Raw genomic sequence first — 17500 nt, forward strand, 5'->3', positions numbered from 1 at the left:
CGCCAACGCCTCCATGGCGCTGCGCCCGTCCCAGTACCAACGCGTGCTGGCTAACAAGCGGCGCGTGGTGAAGATGCTGTTCGTGGTGGTGCTGGAGTACTTTGTGTGCTGGGGCCCGCTCTACACGCTCAACACCTGGGCCGTGCTGGACTACCGCAGTCTGCAGCTGCACGTGACGCAGACCCACCGCGCCATCATCTTCCTCATCGCCTACCTGTCGTCGTGCGTCCACCCCATCACCTACTGCTTCATGCACAAGCGCTTCAGGCAGAGCTTCGCGGACGCCTTCCGTTGCTGCCTGAGGAAGGGCAGTGGCAAGTGGAGGCTGCACAGTGAGGGCTCTCAGGACATGCGGCTCGTTCTGTCCACCCAGGCTACCTCTGTGGCTAAAAGGGCCAACGGTCAACCTCGATGATAGAGACTGGACCGTGGCAACCGTGGCAACTGAGACTGGGCGATCGGTAACACGTCCGTCATGCCTGCACAGGCTCCCTCTTTAGCTAAGAGAACCAACGGTCAGACTTGATGATGGAGACTGGACATGTGCGGTTTATCATGTTCACCTAGGCTCCTTCTTTAGCTAAGAGAGCCAACGGTCAGCCTCGATGATAGAGACTGAACATGTCGTCCGTCATTGCCCACACAGGCTCCAAGCCAGAGAAACAATCATCACTGACAAACACACAAAGCATTCAGATTTCAGAACTCGCACCAACATGTACATAAAGCATCTATGGCAGAGCGAATGGGACGAATGTGAAGAAAATAAACTTCATAAGATCGTCCCCCAGCTGTCGGACAACCTACCCCAATGTCGCCTCAACAGAAAAGAAGAGACAGTTCTCTGTCGCTTACACATTGGGCACAGTCACATCACACATTCTTATCTGCTGAGAGGTGAAGACCCATGCCCACCATATTGTTTTGGATGCGACGAACCATGGACATTAGAACATGTCCTCACCAAATGTGTAGACGTTCAAGAATTTCGAGACAAACACTACAATGCGGAAACGCTGAAGGTTTTATTCCGGGATGTTCCCCCGGACAAGATTTTTAACTTTTTAAAAGAGATCAAGATTTTTTACAAGATTTGAAGTACCAGAAGTGATAGTGATTAATTTTTAGAACCTTCTTTTACAGTGATAGATCTGAATGTAAATAGTCTGAAATGTAGAACTTGCCACGTGAAGTGAAACAGAAAATAACTGCATCGGTCTCGAATAGCAGCGAGCATCTGCTGAAGGGACATTAAAACCCAAAAACCAACCAATCCCTCTAGCTAAGAGAGCAAACGGTCAGCCTCGATGGTGGGGACTGGACATGCGGCTTGTCGTGTCCACCCAGGCTCATTCTATTGCGGAGAGGGCTAATGGTGTTGGATACAGTAAAACCTGTCAAATAAGGACACCCTTGGGACCAGACAAAAGTGTCCTTATTCTGCAGGTGTCCTTATTAGACAGGTGCAAGTAAACGCGACAAAGTCAAGTTGAGAGAGAGAGAGAGAGTACTGCACATGTACATGTACATTTATAAGAAAAACAGAAGCTGTTTAGATTAAATAGAGAAACATTTAATATTGACTGTTGTAAAACAAGTTTAAAAGCTTTTTATCATATCAACTGTATAAATTTAAATTGTTAAAAAGTTACTGGATCTCATTCATACAACACATTCACATTCACTTCATTCTGCACTCATCAGCTTTTGAAAGAATTTGTCCAGCGTTGTCTGAGTGGACCATTGATGGCAATGTGATTCGCACGTTTGGTTGAAAACCACTCGAACACGGCGTCATTTAGCTCTTCGTATTCGGTTGTCTTCTTCGAAACCCATTTCTGGTCAGCACGTCCGTCTCCCGATTCCCACAACTTCATTATTTTTTCCCGATCGACGCTGATTTTCGAAATCTGCGTTCTCCCACACCCAAGCTCTTGTGCAATCGTTCGGCATGATTTCCCACTTTCCAGTTGTTTGACAACATTTATCCTTTGTTCTAAAGTCAGCGCATTTCTTCCTTTTCTTGAATTTGAATTTCTTGCTGCCATCTTGTTAAACACGAATCACTCTTTCGAAGAGAAGATACATTCACTCATACACTTTCACTTCCGTTCCGCCGAACACGTTCCACGCGTTGGATTGGCTGCCTTGGAACTCTAGCAGCCAATCAAATGCGTCGACTTAAAACACTCACCAAGAATAGACTCTATCGGTATTCCAAGCTCTCGTAATCTCTCGCAAACTTCAGAGCATAGCAAAGCATGCGGTACAGCGATCTCGTGCGAGCTGCACAAGCCAAGGTTCGAAGTTCTCGCGATGTTCAAAGCATAACAAATAGCGTGTACTATGTGAAATGTTGTTTTACGCCCACACGGTAAAACCGTTTGTGAAATGTTCCCGGCGATGGAGACTGTGTGGATTGCTGTTTTACTTCCTCACGGTCAAACTATTAGGGACATGTTCCCGGGCGATGGAGACCGTGTGAAATTATCTTTTACGCCCTCACAGTAAAACCATTTGGGAAATGTTCCCGGCAATGGAGCCTGTGTGGATTACTGTTTTACTTCCTCACGTCAAACTATTAGGGACATGTTCCCGGGCGATGGAGACCGTGTGAAATTATCTTTTACGCCCTCACGGTAAAACCATTAGAGGAATGTTTACGGGCGATGGTGACTGTGTAAAATGTTGTCTTACACCCTCAATCTAAAATCATTAGGGGAATGTTCCCGGGCGATAGAGACTGTGTGGATTGCTGTTTTACGCCCTCTCGGTTAAACCATTAGGGGAATGTTCCCGGGCGATGAAGACTGTGAAATGTTGTTTTACGCTCTCAGGGTAAAACCATTAGCGGCATGTTCCCGGGCGATGGAGACTGTGAAATGTTGGTTTACGCGATCACGGGAAAACCATTCGGGGAATGTTCGCGGGCGATTGAGACTGGAACGTTTTGTTTTACGCTCTCACGGTAAAACCATAAGGGGCACGTTCCCGGGCGATGGAGACTGTGTGAAATGTTGTTTTACGCCCTCAGGGTAAAACCATTAGGGGAATGTTCCCGAGCGATGGAGACTGTGTGAAATGTGGTTTTACGCCCTCAGGGGAAAACCATTAGGGGAATGTTCCCGGGCGATGGAGACTGTGTGAAATGTTGTTTTACGCCCTCAGGGTAAAACCATTAGGGGAATGTTCCCGAGCGATGGAGACTGTGTGAAATGTGGTTTTACGCCCTCAGGGTAAAACCATTAGGGGAATGTTCCCGGGCGATGGAGACTGTTTGAAATGTGGTTTTACGCCCTCAGGGTAAAACCATTTGGGCGATGAAGACTGTGTGAAATGTTGTTTTACGTCCTCACGGTAAAACCATTAGGGGAATGTTCCCGGGCGATGGAGACTGTGTGAAATGTTGTTTTACGCCCTCATGTTAAAACCATTAGGGGCATGTTCCCGGGCGATGGAGACTGTGTGAAATGTTGTTCTACGCCCACATGGTAAAACCATTCGGGACATGTTCGCGGACGATGGGGACTGTGTTAAATGTTGTTTTACGCCCACATGGTAAAACCTATAGGAGAATGTTCCCGCGCGATGGAGACTGTGTGGAATGTTGTGGCCCTCACGGTGAAATCACTAGGCGATGGAGATTGTATTAAATGTTGTCTTACACTCTCACGGTAAAATTATTCGGGGAATGTTCCCGGGCGATTGAGACTGTGGGAAATTATGTTTTACGCCCTCACGGGAAAACCTTTAGGGGCATGTTCCCCTGTCGAGTCAGTTATTCACTGTAAAAAGAAAAAGGGTAAGACTCTAGCGATGTCTAGAGGAGCGGACTGAAAATGACGGGCTCAGCATTCTTGGAAGTCAGTGGTGCTTAAAGGACGAACGGTCAGTCACCATGAGTCTTAGCATCACCACGTTATGTCCCAAATAGACTCTAGTTCTGGGGACAGAAAAGCAAAGTTAGCATAGCGTCACCATGATGACGTGAGGATGCTCATGCAGATCCGCAAAGGACTTACAGTCAGACTTGAAGAACGCTTGATAAGAGCGAGGGTGGAGGGGTGGTAGAGGCTGCGTGATATCGGCTCCCGGGGCAGGTAGCTTGTCGTGAACAATCCGCTGCTAAAAGGACAAACGAGGATGTCCGCAGCTGGTCTGACATGAGGCATCGCTAGGATTCTCAGAGCATAGAGTGTGTCGCGTGCAGTGAAAAATCTACTCCATAGTGTCTCGTGTATGTGTACCCAGGATTACAAATAGAGTAATGACCAGACTCAATGAAGCCATGACAATGTGTCGGGTTGGAGAGCAGAGATTTTAACGTGTGTAGTCCAAAGGTGTGAGTTTTTTTAGTAGTCAACAAGGCCCCCAAACAGGTTCGATGATGCCATAAATGTATGCACACAGCTGTTTATCAGAACCAACGGAGTTAGAAAGAAGGGGTGCGCAGATAATTTAGAGCGTGTGGTCCAAAGCTTGAGTTTATTTATATCTTGTCAGAAGGACATTAAGGTTAGATACCTATGACCTTGTGCATAACGTTTATGCCTAAAAGGACTGGCGATTTAGCTTTTTGATTGCTACTTTCTATGACACAAACTGAACGAAGACACTCGACAGTCGATGGTCTTTGGGCGTCACAGGGTCTACTTCTTGATCGTGTTTCAACGTGAATGAGGAAGAGTACCTTTGGGGCAGCGGCTGGCCTTGTTAGGCAGATACATCATGTATCGACCAATCCTAGCCGATATGTTGTCGAGTCATCGTAAAGCGCTGTTCACATGGCAGACTTTCTACCAACTGTCCCCCAACTTAGCGATTTTAGTCGGCACCAAGTCAAATCAAAATCGCTGCCTATACATTTAACAGCGCTCAAACAAGTTTTAAGCGGCGATTCTCGGCAGACGTGAAGGACAGTTCAGCTATCGGAGCTACCTCCTAATGCGGGAAAAGCAGTTTGGTTAGAGCTAAGCAATAAGTATGCGTGAAAAGGGAAGTCTGCGCAAAATCTGCGCCAAGTCACGGCCGAGTCGAGCAGCGCTCAACTGAGTTTACGAGTTGCGCCTAAATCTGTCCTAAATTGAACCTAAATCGTAGGGGCCGTTCACATGGCGGACTTTTTACCGACTTGGCCTCAACAACTCTGGAACGATTTCCAATCAACAAAAGTTGGTGAAAGCCTGCCATGTGAACGTTAACGGCACTTAAACACTCAATTAGTACCAAGCCATGTGGGCTCACTGACTTCACGTTATCTTTCTGAGGCCAAGCTCGGTGACCTGACAAACGCTAACGTGGAGCAAGCACGAGGCCATGGCACAGTGAGTGTTGGACAGGGGACTGAGAATGTATGGATCTGTGTTGGCGGTGGATCCCGTACAGTCTGTCAGAAGGAAAGTTCGCTCAGATTATTTAACGACCAGGAAACACATGGTGTTGTGCGGTGATTGTGAAATAAATTAACACTAACAGTGAATAGCACACTTTTAGTCAGGAAACCGCTCTGACATTATATTTTTTCATTCGGGAGAGATGCAGTGTAACCACAGAGGAATAATGTTTTTGAATTGTTCGTTGTTTTGTATTGTCTTGTGCGTGCTTGTTTTGGGTCGCAAAACACGCATTGTTTTCATAAAGCGACGCCACGGCGGCAAGGCAGCGACAAAAAGGATAGGCGGCATGCGAATTTTCATTCAAAGCGGTGTGGCAGGCGGATTTTGTTCTTTCTGAATTGACTCCTGAGAATTAATCGATCAAAACCTCACTCAACCATGCCTGATTTGAGGTTAACTATATCCCAAGCTGCTGGTGTTGGTAGAAAACAAAAAGTCAAGAAATGAAATGAAGAAACCGCCTTCATTTCAACGAAATATAAAGAAAAATCGGAGAAAAAAACGCGTGCTTTTGACAACCTTTCAAAGAATTCTTGCTTGACGCTGTGCAGTTCAGGGAATAGATATATATCTGACGAAAAAGCAGAGAAAATAGATTAAAAACATGGTTGTAGGCGGTCTTCGGATATTTGGAAAGACTAAGACCACGCCAACTTTAGGCGAGAATGCGCAAGGTAGCAATTTATTTCGCTCCAAGCACGCGTTCTTTGGTTTCTACTTTCGCGATCGGTTTTGCCGCTGCCGCGTCGTTATGATATGGAAACATAGCTTTACAGTAGTACTGATTCACGGTGAAATTTTAACAGCCGTTGTTCGTGGACACGCTCAAAGACAATCAGGTTTCGCCTCGTGTAAACAACAGACTATCTACGAGATAAATGAATAAAAAAAAAACCAAGAAAGGTATAGGTAGTTGGAAGGTTTGTTATTGACAAAACAATACATTCACAAATATATCGATCGACCCAACGGTCTTTTAAGTGCACAGACAAAAACTTATCTTTTTCTTCCGCCTTTTTTTATATAATTTTTATTTTATTTTATTTTTTTAGATAAGTTTTCAACAACCTACCTTTCTTGTTTTTTGATTCTGAATTTTTGAACGTTGGCAGTCTCTTTGTTTTTGGATTTACTTTATTTTATCTACGAGATACATTCACTGCAGTATATCGTGCTTCGATTGTGAAGACAGTAGATCTATACATGTCTGTGTACTCGTCCCTGGATTATATCGTTTGCAAAACGACGACTTGTAGGTATGTGACAGCGCATAAAAAAGAGTGACACATTGGAATTGTTTGACAAAATGAATCTTTGTTGTCATGAACTAGAGTGAAAACAATGCCGGATAACCTGCAAAATCCAGATTCATTCCGTCTTTGTACTTCAGAAATGTCATGGTTTTGAAAGCATAAGGCCCAGATCCCAAACTTCTGGGAATTTAGAATGTACGACTTATGTCACCTTTTGGATATTGCTGTCACATTATTATCATTACATGGCCACAATGCCAAAAGATATCAAGTACAATTGTTTGATGGTCTTTGTTCATGCGTTTGCTTAGAGTATAAAAAAAATAATCAAATAGAACATTTGCAATATTAGGCCAGATAATGTTAAATTTGTTGATGGTCAAAATGTGTATTAGATGTATATGACTGTTGTCTGTTTTGTTTCAGCCCTTCATACGGGGTTTTAAGCCTTAACTGAATAGATCGTCTAAACCTTGTTCGATGACTGTCAAATTTGACCTCAAAATTAATTATCTCAACTGTATTTATGGATCTGGTCAAGTTACTACCAAAAATGATGTCTGCTGACGCCAGCTCGAGTACCAGCGGAGTCGACGAAGGCTGTCATCGTGCCATCAGAAGGCCAACAACGATTATCACCGTACGATGGAAATCTATGTTCTGCCCGTCTTAAAGTGTAACTAAACAAGCAAAAAGGAAAAACATCGTTCAGCAACCTTTACACTTTGATATGAAGAAGGGCCTCATATACTGTCGAACTGCGAAAAAAAAAAAAAAATCTCTCACTCGGACACTGTTTGACGGCATGTGAAGTGCGCGCCAGGAACGACAATCTTCTTAGTTTACCTGATTAATGCCCTTAATTTTTGGTTCTGGTACTTTCAGTTCCGGCTGTTGTCATCAATCTACCAAAATAAAAGATCAAACGGAGTTTTCGATTTTTATTTCATGGTTCAGAAAAATATTGCTTATTTTCTGAAGTCAACCGTTTTAGCGAATCTTTCTTTGATTCTTAAAAGTCATTTCAGATTTTTGAAAAATAGTTAACGGTTAGTAATTACCAATATATCGTAAACAAACATATCGATAGGTTTTGGTAAGAAGACACAAGTGCGATGAATGTGGTACCAGTATTTTTGTGGTAAGTAAGGATGCATTTCTTTGCTGTAAGCACATTTACAATGCACATTTAATCTGTTTAGCAACATAAACGAAAGCATGGTACAGTGCCGCTTGTTTGTGGTCTATCTTTTCGCGGCAGATGCGTAACAATTAAGGTCTCAGTTGGAAAAAGCTGCTCGGAACCAGAGCAGATTTGGCTTGGGTTCTTTGAGTGTGAATGATCGACGAGTGGCTTGACATTTTTAACGAATCATTACTGTAGCCTACTTGAAACCATCATCTGTTTCTGAATTTGTCATCAGTTATGATTGAGCAGTCTCATAGGAATCGTCCATAAAATGTTAAACCGAAAAAGGGCAGACGATTCTGAATCACACAGGCTGCAGTACAAAATCAGATCTAAAACGATATTTTGAACTGCGACGTCTGCGTAAATGCCCTGTAACAAAATACCTTGTCCTGGTCATGTATATTCACATCAGCTTCTATTGGGAAGATCAGTATTTTATATTAATCACAAATACAAGATTAGAAATAGTTCTGAAGATCGCCTTTGATTTCAGTTTCAGCGGCAAACTAGCAGATCTGTCCAAACCGGCATCGTTACATGGTTGAAACTTGGATAATCCCAAATAGATCTGAGTGGGGGTAAGTTTTATAGTATTTCAATTTTTTACGGCAGTTTTATTTAAAGATAGTGTAGTGGATGTCTCTGGTGAAGACTACAGTTATATGAATTTTTTGTTGTAATATTAAGATGATTGTTCTTTATTTACACAATTGAATAATTTGTATTTATTTGTTTGCAGATGACGGCATACTGAGTGCTCCAAGAACATTTTGTGTCTTTTCTGAAGACGTTGAGGCAAGCAGAAGTCACGGTCCTGGCCACACACACACAATGACATGAACAAGAAATGATATTTTTTCATGGGCATATCCAGTATTAAAACTTTATTACCATGCAAACGCAACGATTAGAATTTAGAGAAGATCATCGGTCACACACACACACACACACACACACACACACACACACTGGGCGGATCCGGAGGGGGGTTCCGGACCACTTAGGAGCCGGCCTTTGTATTCTAAGTGACGATTTTGGAAAGAAGTTGGCTAATTAGTTTTCTCAGGTTGCGTCAGATCGATCAATTGTCCTTGTTGTGATTCAAATCTTAATATATTTACTTTTTTGGAAGGTGGATTAGGGGATGTTTCTTGGTTCAGATTGATCCATTTTCCTTGTTTTTATCAACATTTGTCGCACCCCCCCCCCCCCCCCCCCCCCCCCCCCCCAAGGAGGTTGATCGCTTCGCGTCTTCAACTAAACGCTTCGCGTCGTCAAATTGTCCCTAAAAGAAATTTGGAAACTCCCCCTTAAAAATGATGTGATCCGCCCCTGCACACACACAAACACACACAAATAGAGAAGTAATAAATGGATACAGTTTTTCTTTATTTAAATTACAATCAGATGTGGTCGTAGAACAGGCACTGTAAACAAAACCTAGCATGATATACCACTTGTGTGATGTTTCGGTCAATATCTTTATTTTCCTTTCAGAAATACATTGGCGTTTTGAATGTCAAGGGAAGTGATACAAATGCTGCAGCGGGCTATCAAGAACGCGAAGGCAAACAAGGTAAATACCTACTTCTGACATTAGTTTACTTATTAACTCTTTCTATACTGGCCATTATCTCCCCAGTCTCTCCCCAGAAACTGGCCATTTGCATGGGTTTGCAAAAAAATTCTCAAAAATAAACAAAACAAGATGCAGCCTTCAAACTCATAGGTTTTATTGTGAATATATTGCTAAAACATATGCCAAAGTTTGGTTTCATTGTTGTGAAAAAAAATAAAAATATGATGTCCAGAATTTATGGGTATATTTTACGCAATACGAAAAATGGGGTATGTATTTTGACTTAGAAGCATTTTTTCTTATGAAGGCTCTGTTTGCAACAAAACTGTTTCTGTTTACTTGTATGAAGATTGTGCTTACACAAAAACATAACAAATACCAACTGATTTTCCATTTGTTGGTCATGTAAGCATTGTGAACATGTCCGAAAAATCTGATCACACACCATGTGGTCGACATGCAGACCTGAACGGCCAGTGTATGGTGGCAGAGTTGGAAAATAGGAAAAGTCTTGATGCCAATCCTTCATCAAAAACCGAAGAAAATCGTCATTGTAATAAGTTTGCTTTATTCTAAATCAAACGACTAGGATAGATGACAGACACAACGACAAACACATTCAATTCTATGTAAAACATACACAATGCTCACGTTAACAAGCTGGCCATAACAATGTGCCCATCGTGCATGAAGTGTGGCTTTGGTCGGATCAGTAGCCGTGCTTTGTCTGCGATACTAAACATGAAATTTTGTTAAAGCGACGATTTAGCAATGTTGTTGCTGCTGCTGCTGCTGTCTGTTCTTGTCACGACATCTCGTTTTTCCCCTCCTGATTCTGAGAAGAAGCTGTTTAATTGTGATATCAGGCCTAGGAACCCCTGATTTTCACTTGGAGCATTCTCAAAGAAACTTAGCGTATGTTAAGAAAAATGAGTGTACTCCACACTTTGTCTTTTGTTGTTCGTTGTCGTTGCATGTCTACCGTTCCACAGCCACCTACTATAGCTGATGGGGTCTATGTCGACCAAAAGAATGGAATTCACTGTAGGTCGAGTTCCTGTAGGTGGATTCTCTGTATACCTAAGACTTTAAAATTGGCAATCTTGTATAGAGGGAATACCACAGGGTGTAGTTCCTGTAGCGTTTTGCTAATATCAATGAAAGTCACGTGATGCTTAGCGACATCGTTAGAATTTGATGTTTTTCGATCTTTTTTTGATATTTCTTAGAAATTCGAGTATGGTTTGCAAGTTTTATTGAAAAACTGCACCCTGTGGGATTCCCTGTATACTAGATTGCCAATTTTAAAGTCTTAGGTATACAGGGAATCCACCTACAGGATCTCGACCTACAGAGAATCCCACTCTTTTGGTCGACATAGACCCCATCAGCCCTACTATAAGTGCAAGTGTTAAATGACGTATTTCCACAAAAGACTGCTTGCAGAGAATCATGTGATGCCAATGACAGGTAAGGACATGTGGTAATACATACTACGTTTTGGAACCAGGGAAAATGCAGCACAAATTATTTATCAACCAAATTGATTGACTTGTGCACCACGACAAAAGTTTTCTTTGATCCATAAAAGGTCTTTTGCCAGAAAAATTGCTCTGAACATCAAGTACCCTGCAAGTTGTCACACATTTACATTATTGAAATAAAAAGAAAACACACCAGTAACCAGGTTAGGTACGTTAATATCTATAATCAATATCTCGGCACGTTACTGCCTTCTTCGGGATGGTAAGCTGAACATTATTGAACAAAATAATCGGTTTAGATTGTATACTTTGATTCCTGAACGAAGAAGCAGAGGTACTGCATACAACTAGGACTGTAATATCAGCTTTTGCCTGAAACACACACACATACACTTATAAAATTAATGCAATGTCATTGTATGAAGCCAGAACAATCACTAACTTACATAGTTGGTCACACAATTACCCATCACTGAACAATAAATCGAAGTCGGGTGGATTCAATGACTAAAGCAGTAAAGGCTTTGAAAAAACCCTCATCACAAAACATCCCCCCCCCCCAACAAAAAAATTAATAAATAAATGAAATAAAACAGGTTGTGTATATAGCGCAGTAAACACAATGCAGGTACAAGCAAAGATTTGACAGTGATTATCCTTGTTTTATATAGCACACATTTTCTAGTTTTAATCTCTCCTCTCTCTCTCTCTCTCTCTCTCTCTCTCTCCACCCTCTCTCTCTCCACCCTCTCTCTCTCTCTCTCTCTCTCTCTCTCTCTCTCTCTCTCTCTGGAAAGTAATTTATTGACCTGTGGGTTATTTGCGTTTGTATACACATTGGTGATTCGTAAACTATGTTGAAAGAGATTGTCAAACAATATTATATGGGGTGTCTTACAAAAAATGTATATCAACAAAATCTGTCATTATTATCAGGCACACGGTTTTAACAAAGCTATGTCACGGAATGCAACATAAGTGGCTTAAAAAGTCGTGTTTTTGTGTGTGCAGGATATTCGCTAGGACAGGACCTCAAGCTGAACCAGCACAACAGCGATGCATTCTTCCATGGCTTCCACAAAAGTCTTTCACCTATAGCGAGCATTGCATACAGATAGTCCAAAGAGGGTTAGGGTTACCCTAACCCTCCTTTTTAAAAATTCTTTAGACCAATTATCCCTCTGTGGACAAATGCGAGGACGTTAGCTTTTTTTAAAATTTTTTTTTTAATCATTTTAATTATCATTAAAACTTGTTTAGATTTCGATTCGTAAACCATTTACAGTAATCCTTTGTTTTTTAACTTTGTTCATCTTACCACAGTCACTTCGTTGTTTAGATTTATCATTAAATTTGTTACCATTATGCAGGAAAAATGTAGAATAAAACCAGGAGAGCTTTCGGTAGAAGATATTTCCTGTGTCAAAAGTTAATGCTTATTCTGATTGATGGGTGCTCCAAACTAAGTTATTTTGACTGCCTTATTCGAATTCATTTCCAAGACAGGGCTGAGAAGTGGAGAAGCTTAGGAGAATATCATAAAAATTGTCTGGGTGTTTATGCAAAACTTTCGAATATGTCAGATTTTACTTTAGAGATTTTAAATACTGTTAACTGACAGAAATGCTATAACTTCTACACCAATTGACTGGATAACTTCATATTCAGCATACTTAAACTTGATTTTATGCATGTGCAGTTCACAAAGTGGCAAATTTGTAGGTTAAATTATCTAACTAACTTTTGCATCACCAATGACACCAACGCTTTCGTGTCTGAGGATTGCCCTGAACCTAGCTGTAACTGCATGCTTTCCCCAGGTCATCGATAGCCTGGGGGTTGAAGGGGATGTTTTTACATACTCAGACATTCAAAATAATCAAAAAGGTAAAAGCCTGAAGGGTTTAAATTAGGTAAAAATGGCTACCGCTCAATGTCAAAACTCGTTCTGTTTAGTCGACCCCCGAATTTGGAGAAAAAAATTAAAATTGCACAAAAGTCAGACCATTGAATTTACAAAATTGCCACTTACTGGAAAGGCAGAACATAAACTGAAGTTAATGAATACCATATATAAAATAATTGGTTCAACAGATGCAGAAGCAATTTGCATGGTTGTGGGTGTCCTTTTTAGGGGGGTCAACCCTGTAGAAGAGACGATTTTCTTTAATTATCAATCCGTAATATATTGTTTGTTATGCATACAAGATTAACATTGACAAACACTTCAAGACTCCTCATTGATCTTAAGAAATGTTGTGGTTTTTTTTGTTACTGACTGATTCACTTTCTATTCACTTTACTCTACATAAGTCACGACAAGAAAAGCAAGGGAGGTAATTTCTTCGGAAGAGGTAATTCTCTCCCCTCAGAACGATTGTTGTAGTTTGTTTGATTTTGTTCCCTTCTAATAAGTATTATTTAAAATAGATCTTTACATCTTGATGTGAAAGGCGCAGTACCCCCCTCCCCCCAGGATGTTAAATTCTAGGTTGTGTCCATGTAAAATCCTGATCCTAGTCAAGATCCGAGTTGGTTTTTCATGCAACTGTGCCTCTTTATGCCACTCTATTAGACATACTTTGCAATCCATAATTGCACGAAACTAAGTACAGGAAATACGTTGTTGTCGTGTTTTTAATATTACATAATGAAATAAAAAATGTCACAACTGGTTTCGTGTTGGGCTTTCTCTCTCTGTCTGAATCTCATAATTACTTCCTTCTGAGGTCTGAAATGTGTTGCAGGCATTGTTCAGCTTACATTTATTGTTACAATTTTTGTGGATATGTTATTAAGTGTGTCTGTGTTTCTATCATTCGTTATCAGTGTGGTTAAAAAAAAAAAAGCACACGTCAAAGTAATTTACCCTTCATCATTATCAAAACATGCAGATACAGGTAATAAATATTTGTGATACTTTAAACAAATACAATGTTTGTTTGTTGCGTTTTTTCATTTTTTCAGAGCAAACACACATAGTATTTGTTCAAACGTGTATATTCTGCACTTTCTAATACCCTGCATGGATCTCCAAATCAAGAATAATGAAAAGTCGTCTAATAGCCCTGCAGCACTCACACGAACATGATAGAAGCTTGCATGCATGCACCCAGGCTCGCTGTCTTCGGCTAAAAGAGCTTACCGTTGGATCTTCGCTCAGACAAATGTAGCTGTCTTGTCCACTTGCTCCTGTCGCATAGATCTGCAATGTGCAACATCATCTTTGATTAATAAGTCTGAGGCACAGACAAATACACACGCGCGCACATTTGCGAGAGAATGCACGTCAGTCTATTCAATCAAACAGTATAAAAACATACCTCAGACGTGGTGGTGGAAACTGGACATTCGCCGTATAACAAAATCAAGAGATTCATTTGTGTGTGTATGTTTAATCAAAAGTTCATCTTGCGCACATTGTAACAGGACCCATCCCGTAAAAACTTCGAACAGATCTATTAAATTCTGAAATCCTTGACAAGGTTTTTTCCCAATCATCTGTATCTGACCGAAGTAAAAAAATAAAAAAATCAGCCAGTACACGCATCTACCCCCTTACACGACAATACATATGTGGCGAAAAAAGGAATCGAGAGGGGGGGAACAAGGAATAAATTAGATCTAGAAATAATTCCACTTCATCATTCCAAAATTCAAGTGTGAAGTGATCAGATACTGTGGTAAAGATACGTGCTTAGTATCACAACTGAAAATACAAGCCCTAGGGTTTTAAATCAAGGAAACAATTAAAGTTAAGGAAAGATCAACAGAAATGTCGAGAACATGTTAAATATTGTACTTACAATCCGTTTCAGCATGTTCTTCGAATAATAATCTCCCAGTCAGCCTCGTGCTTACGACTTCGACAGGATGTTGCCTCTCACGCTGAGCCAGTACATTTGGAGTGAATTCAAAGGCCAGAGATGCAGTACAAGCACATTAGTTAGATCCAATTCATTTACATTGCTACCTTGCCCAATGTATGGCTATTTCTGTTGGTAACATCACACATGTGGCAAGCAGTGCTTGTTGCCGACTCTGTTGGGACAGGCAGCAGACGATTTTATTTAGGAACCAAATTCTGATTGGTTAAAACATAAAACCGGAACTCAAAGTACCACTTGTTCTTTGGAAGTATCAAATCAAGAACAGATAAGCAGGTAAATCTGAAATGGGTTCAACACTTTTAAAAAATCGTAGTAAATCAGAAAACACAGTAAACGTTGGAAAAATCGTCCAGTATCGCTTCTACTTGGACAAAACATAAAGCAATTCAGTAAAGCTGACACTTCAAAATGTCTGTTTAGTTACACTTTAAGGTCGACAGCGGGCTGCCGAAGGTCTGCTTTCGAGGATAACTACTATACTTCTGCTGCTGTCACTTTTATAGATTCCTCCCTTCCTATGTGAAGCCTGATAATAATTGAGCGATGTCGACTTCGCGAATACGAAGGTTGCTATTTCTGCACCACAGTTATACGCAGGTGGATAGTTCATAAAGTTTTACTCCACGAAGCTCAAAGCACTGAATTGTCGATAAAGAGACTTCGCAAAGTCAACTTCGGGCAGCCTTAAACGATCATTTACACTACAAATCTGTCTGACAGGTTTTCTCGTTGAATAAGAGCATCCTTCCAATCGGACATATTTTATTTATTTTATTTTATGCAATTTATATCGCGCACATATCTCAACCACGGATTCAAGGCGCAGGGATTTATTTATGCCGTGTGAGATGGAATTTTTTTACACAATATATCACGCATTCACATCGGCCAGCAAACCTCAAGCCTTTTTGGGTGAGCATTCACCTTTCACGGCCTATTATTCCAAGTCACACGGGTATTTGGTGGACATTTTTATCTATGCCTATACAATTTTGCCAGGAAAGACCCTTTTGTCAATCGTGGGATCTTTAACGTGCACACCCCAATGTAGTGTACACGAAGGGACCTCGGTTTTTCGTCTCATCCGAAAGACTAGCACTTGAACCCACCACCTAGGTTAGGAAAGTGGGGAGAAAATTGCTAACGCCCTGACCCAGGGTCGAACTCGCAACCTCTCGCTTCCGAGGCAAGTGCGTTTACCACTAGGCCACCCAGCCACATATACCAGAAGTTAACCGCCTGAGTGCCTCCCGCGCAGAATGAAATATTTTGTTGCACCAATTCGTTAAATTAATACAGGTGCCAGTTACAAAATTAATTGAGTAAAAAAAATCTCTTTCTGTACACAAAGGCAGCCAGGTTGTATATTTTGGGTACAAGTGTCCAAATGGAAGAATATTCATGCCCTAAGGTTAGATCAAAGCCTAGATGAAGTTCCCTACTACGTATAACTGTGGTGCAGAAATAGCAACCAAACACTATACACGAATCGTAAACTATTTCCCAGACCATACAATTCTCATTGGAAACCCCTGGAAGTTCTTGATAAACTAGAGTAATGCCAGCATCCATCTTTTTGACGATCGTTAGCACGTAATGTATGATTTTGGTGAATTAAACAGACTTTGAGATATATAAGTTTTGATTTGTATTCTACTTCTGTGTATGCGTGTGTAAATGCGTGTATGCGTCTCTCTCTCTCTCTCTCTCTCTCTCTCTCTCTCTCTCTCTCTCTCTCTCTCTCTCTCTCTCTCTCTCTCTCTCTCTCTCTCTCTCTCTCTCTCTCTCTCTCTCTCTCTCTCTCTCTCTCTCTCTCTCTCTCTCTCTCTTCTCTCTGAGTTTAAGATTTCCGACCTCCTTTAGTTGTTAAACTTCTTAATTTTTTTTTAATGTTATCATTGTGTATTTGTGCGTCCCAAGGACAGATTGTAAGAAAAGGCGTAGACGGTTAGCTTCAGTCGCTTCCTGTAGCGTCCATCTAACGCCTGCATTCCAGCGTGTTGATACACAGTTAAAACACAGTTACTACAATTCTGAGTGACCTGCTGCAGCACAGCTGGTCTTGGCTAAAAAAAACTTGGTCAACATAGGTGGGGTAGAAAGTGTTAAATAAAGTTCAATTCAATTCAATTCAATTCTCTCTCTACCTCCGCTGTATGTTTAGTTGCATGAAGTTGTGCGTTTGGACGCGCACGTAGCGGTTGGAATCGTTGTCTTTCAGTTAATAATCAATGTTTCTACTGTTCCGGTATTTGATCTTAGATCAATTCGAAACAGCACGGCAACATGAATTCCAAAGAGACATTTTACACCCCACACAAAAACGAAAATAAAATGCAAATGAGAGGGGAAAAAATAGAAAACTAAACAAAAGAAACACGAATAAACTCGATTCAGAACCTTATTGAGTTTTAAGACGTCAGTGGGGATTAAGAAAGCGTGGAGGTTTTCTCGGCAATTGTGGTCTTCGGGGAACTGTTGGTGGTAAATCGACTTGAAGAAAAAACACCTAGCGTTCAGTCCATGGGGGTTTTGTGGCCTTGTTTACTGCGCGCTCCCATTTCTTTGAAGTGGTCTGCTGTCTCGGTCTCGGCACTTCCCTGCAATTATCGCTACCCTTGCGAGGATGAGTTAACAATAGGCTGGCACCAGCAGTGTCTGTCTCTCCATGTCAGTGCTACGCACACCTCCACTGAACAAGTCTGG

The 17500-nt window shown here is 41.2% G+C and overlaps 2 protein-coding genes and 1 long non-coding RNA gene across 3 annotated transcripts in view; 1 reads left to right on the forward strand and 2 right to left on the reverse strand.

The window, feature by feature from the left end:
- LOC138969616 (gastrin/cholecystokinin type B receptor-like) overlaps positions 1-804 on the forward strand; it is a 99263-nt gene extending 98459 nt beyond the window's left edge. Inside the window, exon 4 of the mRNA XM_070342476.1 lies at positions 1-804. This exon is cut by the window's left edge and continues 244 nt beyond it. Within this exon, the coding sequence (XP_070198577.1) occupies positions 1-415 (415 nt within the window). The 3' untranslated portion in view covers positions 416-804.
- The window catches only part of LOC138968738 (folate receptor gamma-like), a 376265-nt gene that overhangs the window by 254005 nt on the left and 104760 nt on the right, over positions 1-17500 (reverse strand). The window lies entirely within an intron of this gene.
- Positions 1-17500, reverse strand: part of LOC138968740 (uncharacterized) — a 330336-nt gene that overhangs the window by 198720 nt on the left and 114116 nt on the right. The gene's annotated exons all lie outside the window — the stretch shown is intronic.

The sequence above is a fragment of the Littorina saxatilis genome, linkage group LG6 (genome assembly GCF_037325665.1).
Source record: "Littorina saxatilis isolate snail1 linkage group LG6, US_GU_Lsax_2.0, whole genome shotgun sequence".
Taxonomy (NCBI): Eukaryota; Metazoa; Mollusca; class Gastropoda; order Littorinimorpha; family Littorinidae; genus Littorina; species Littorina saxatilis.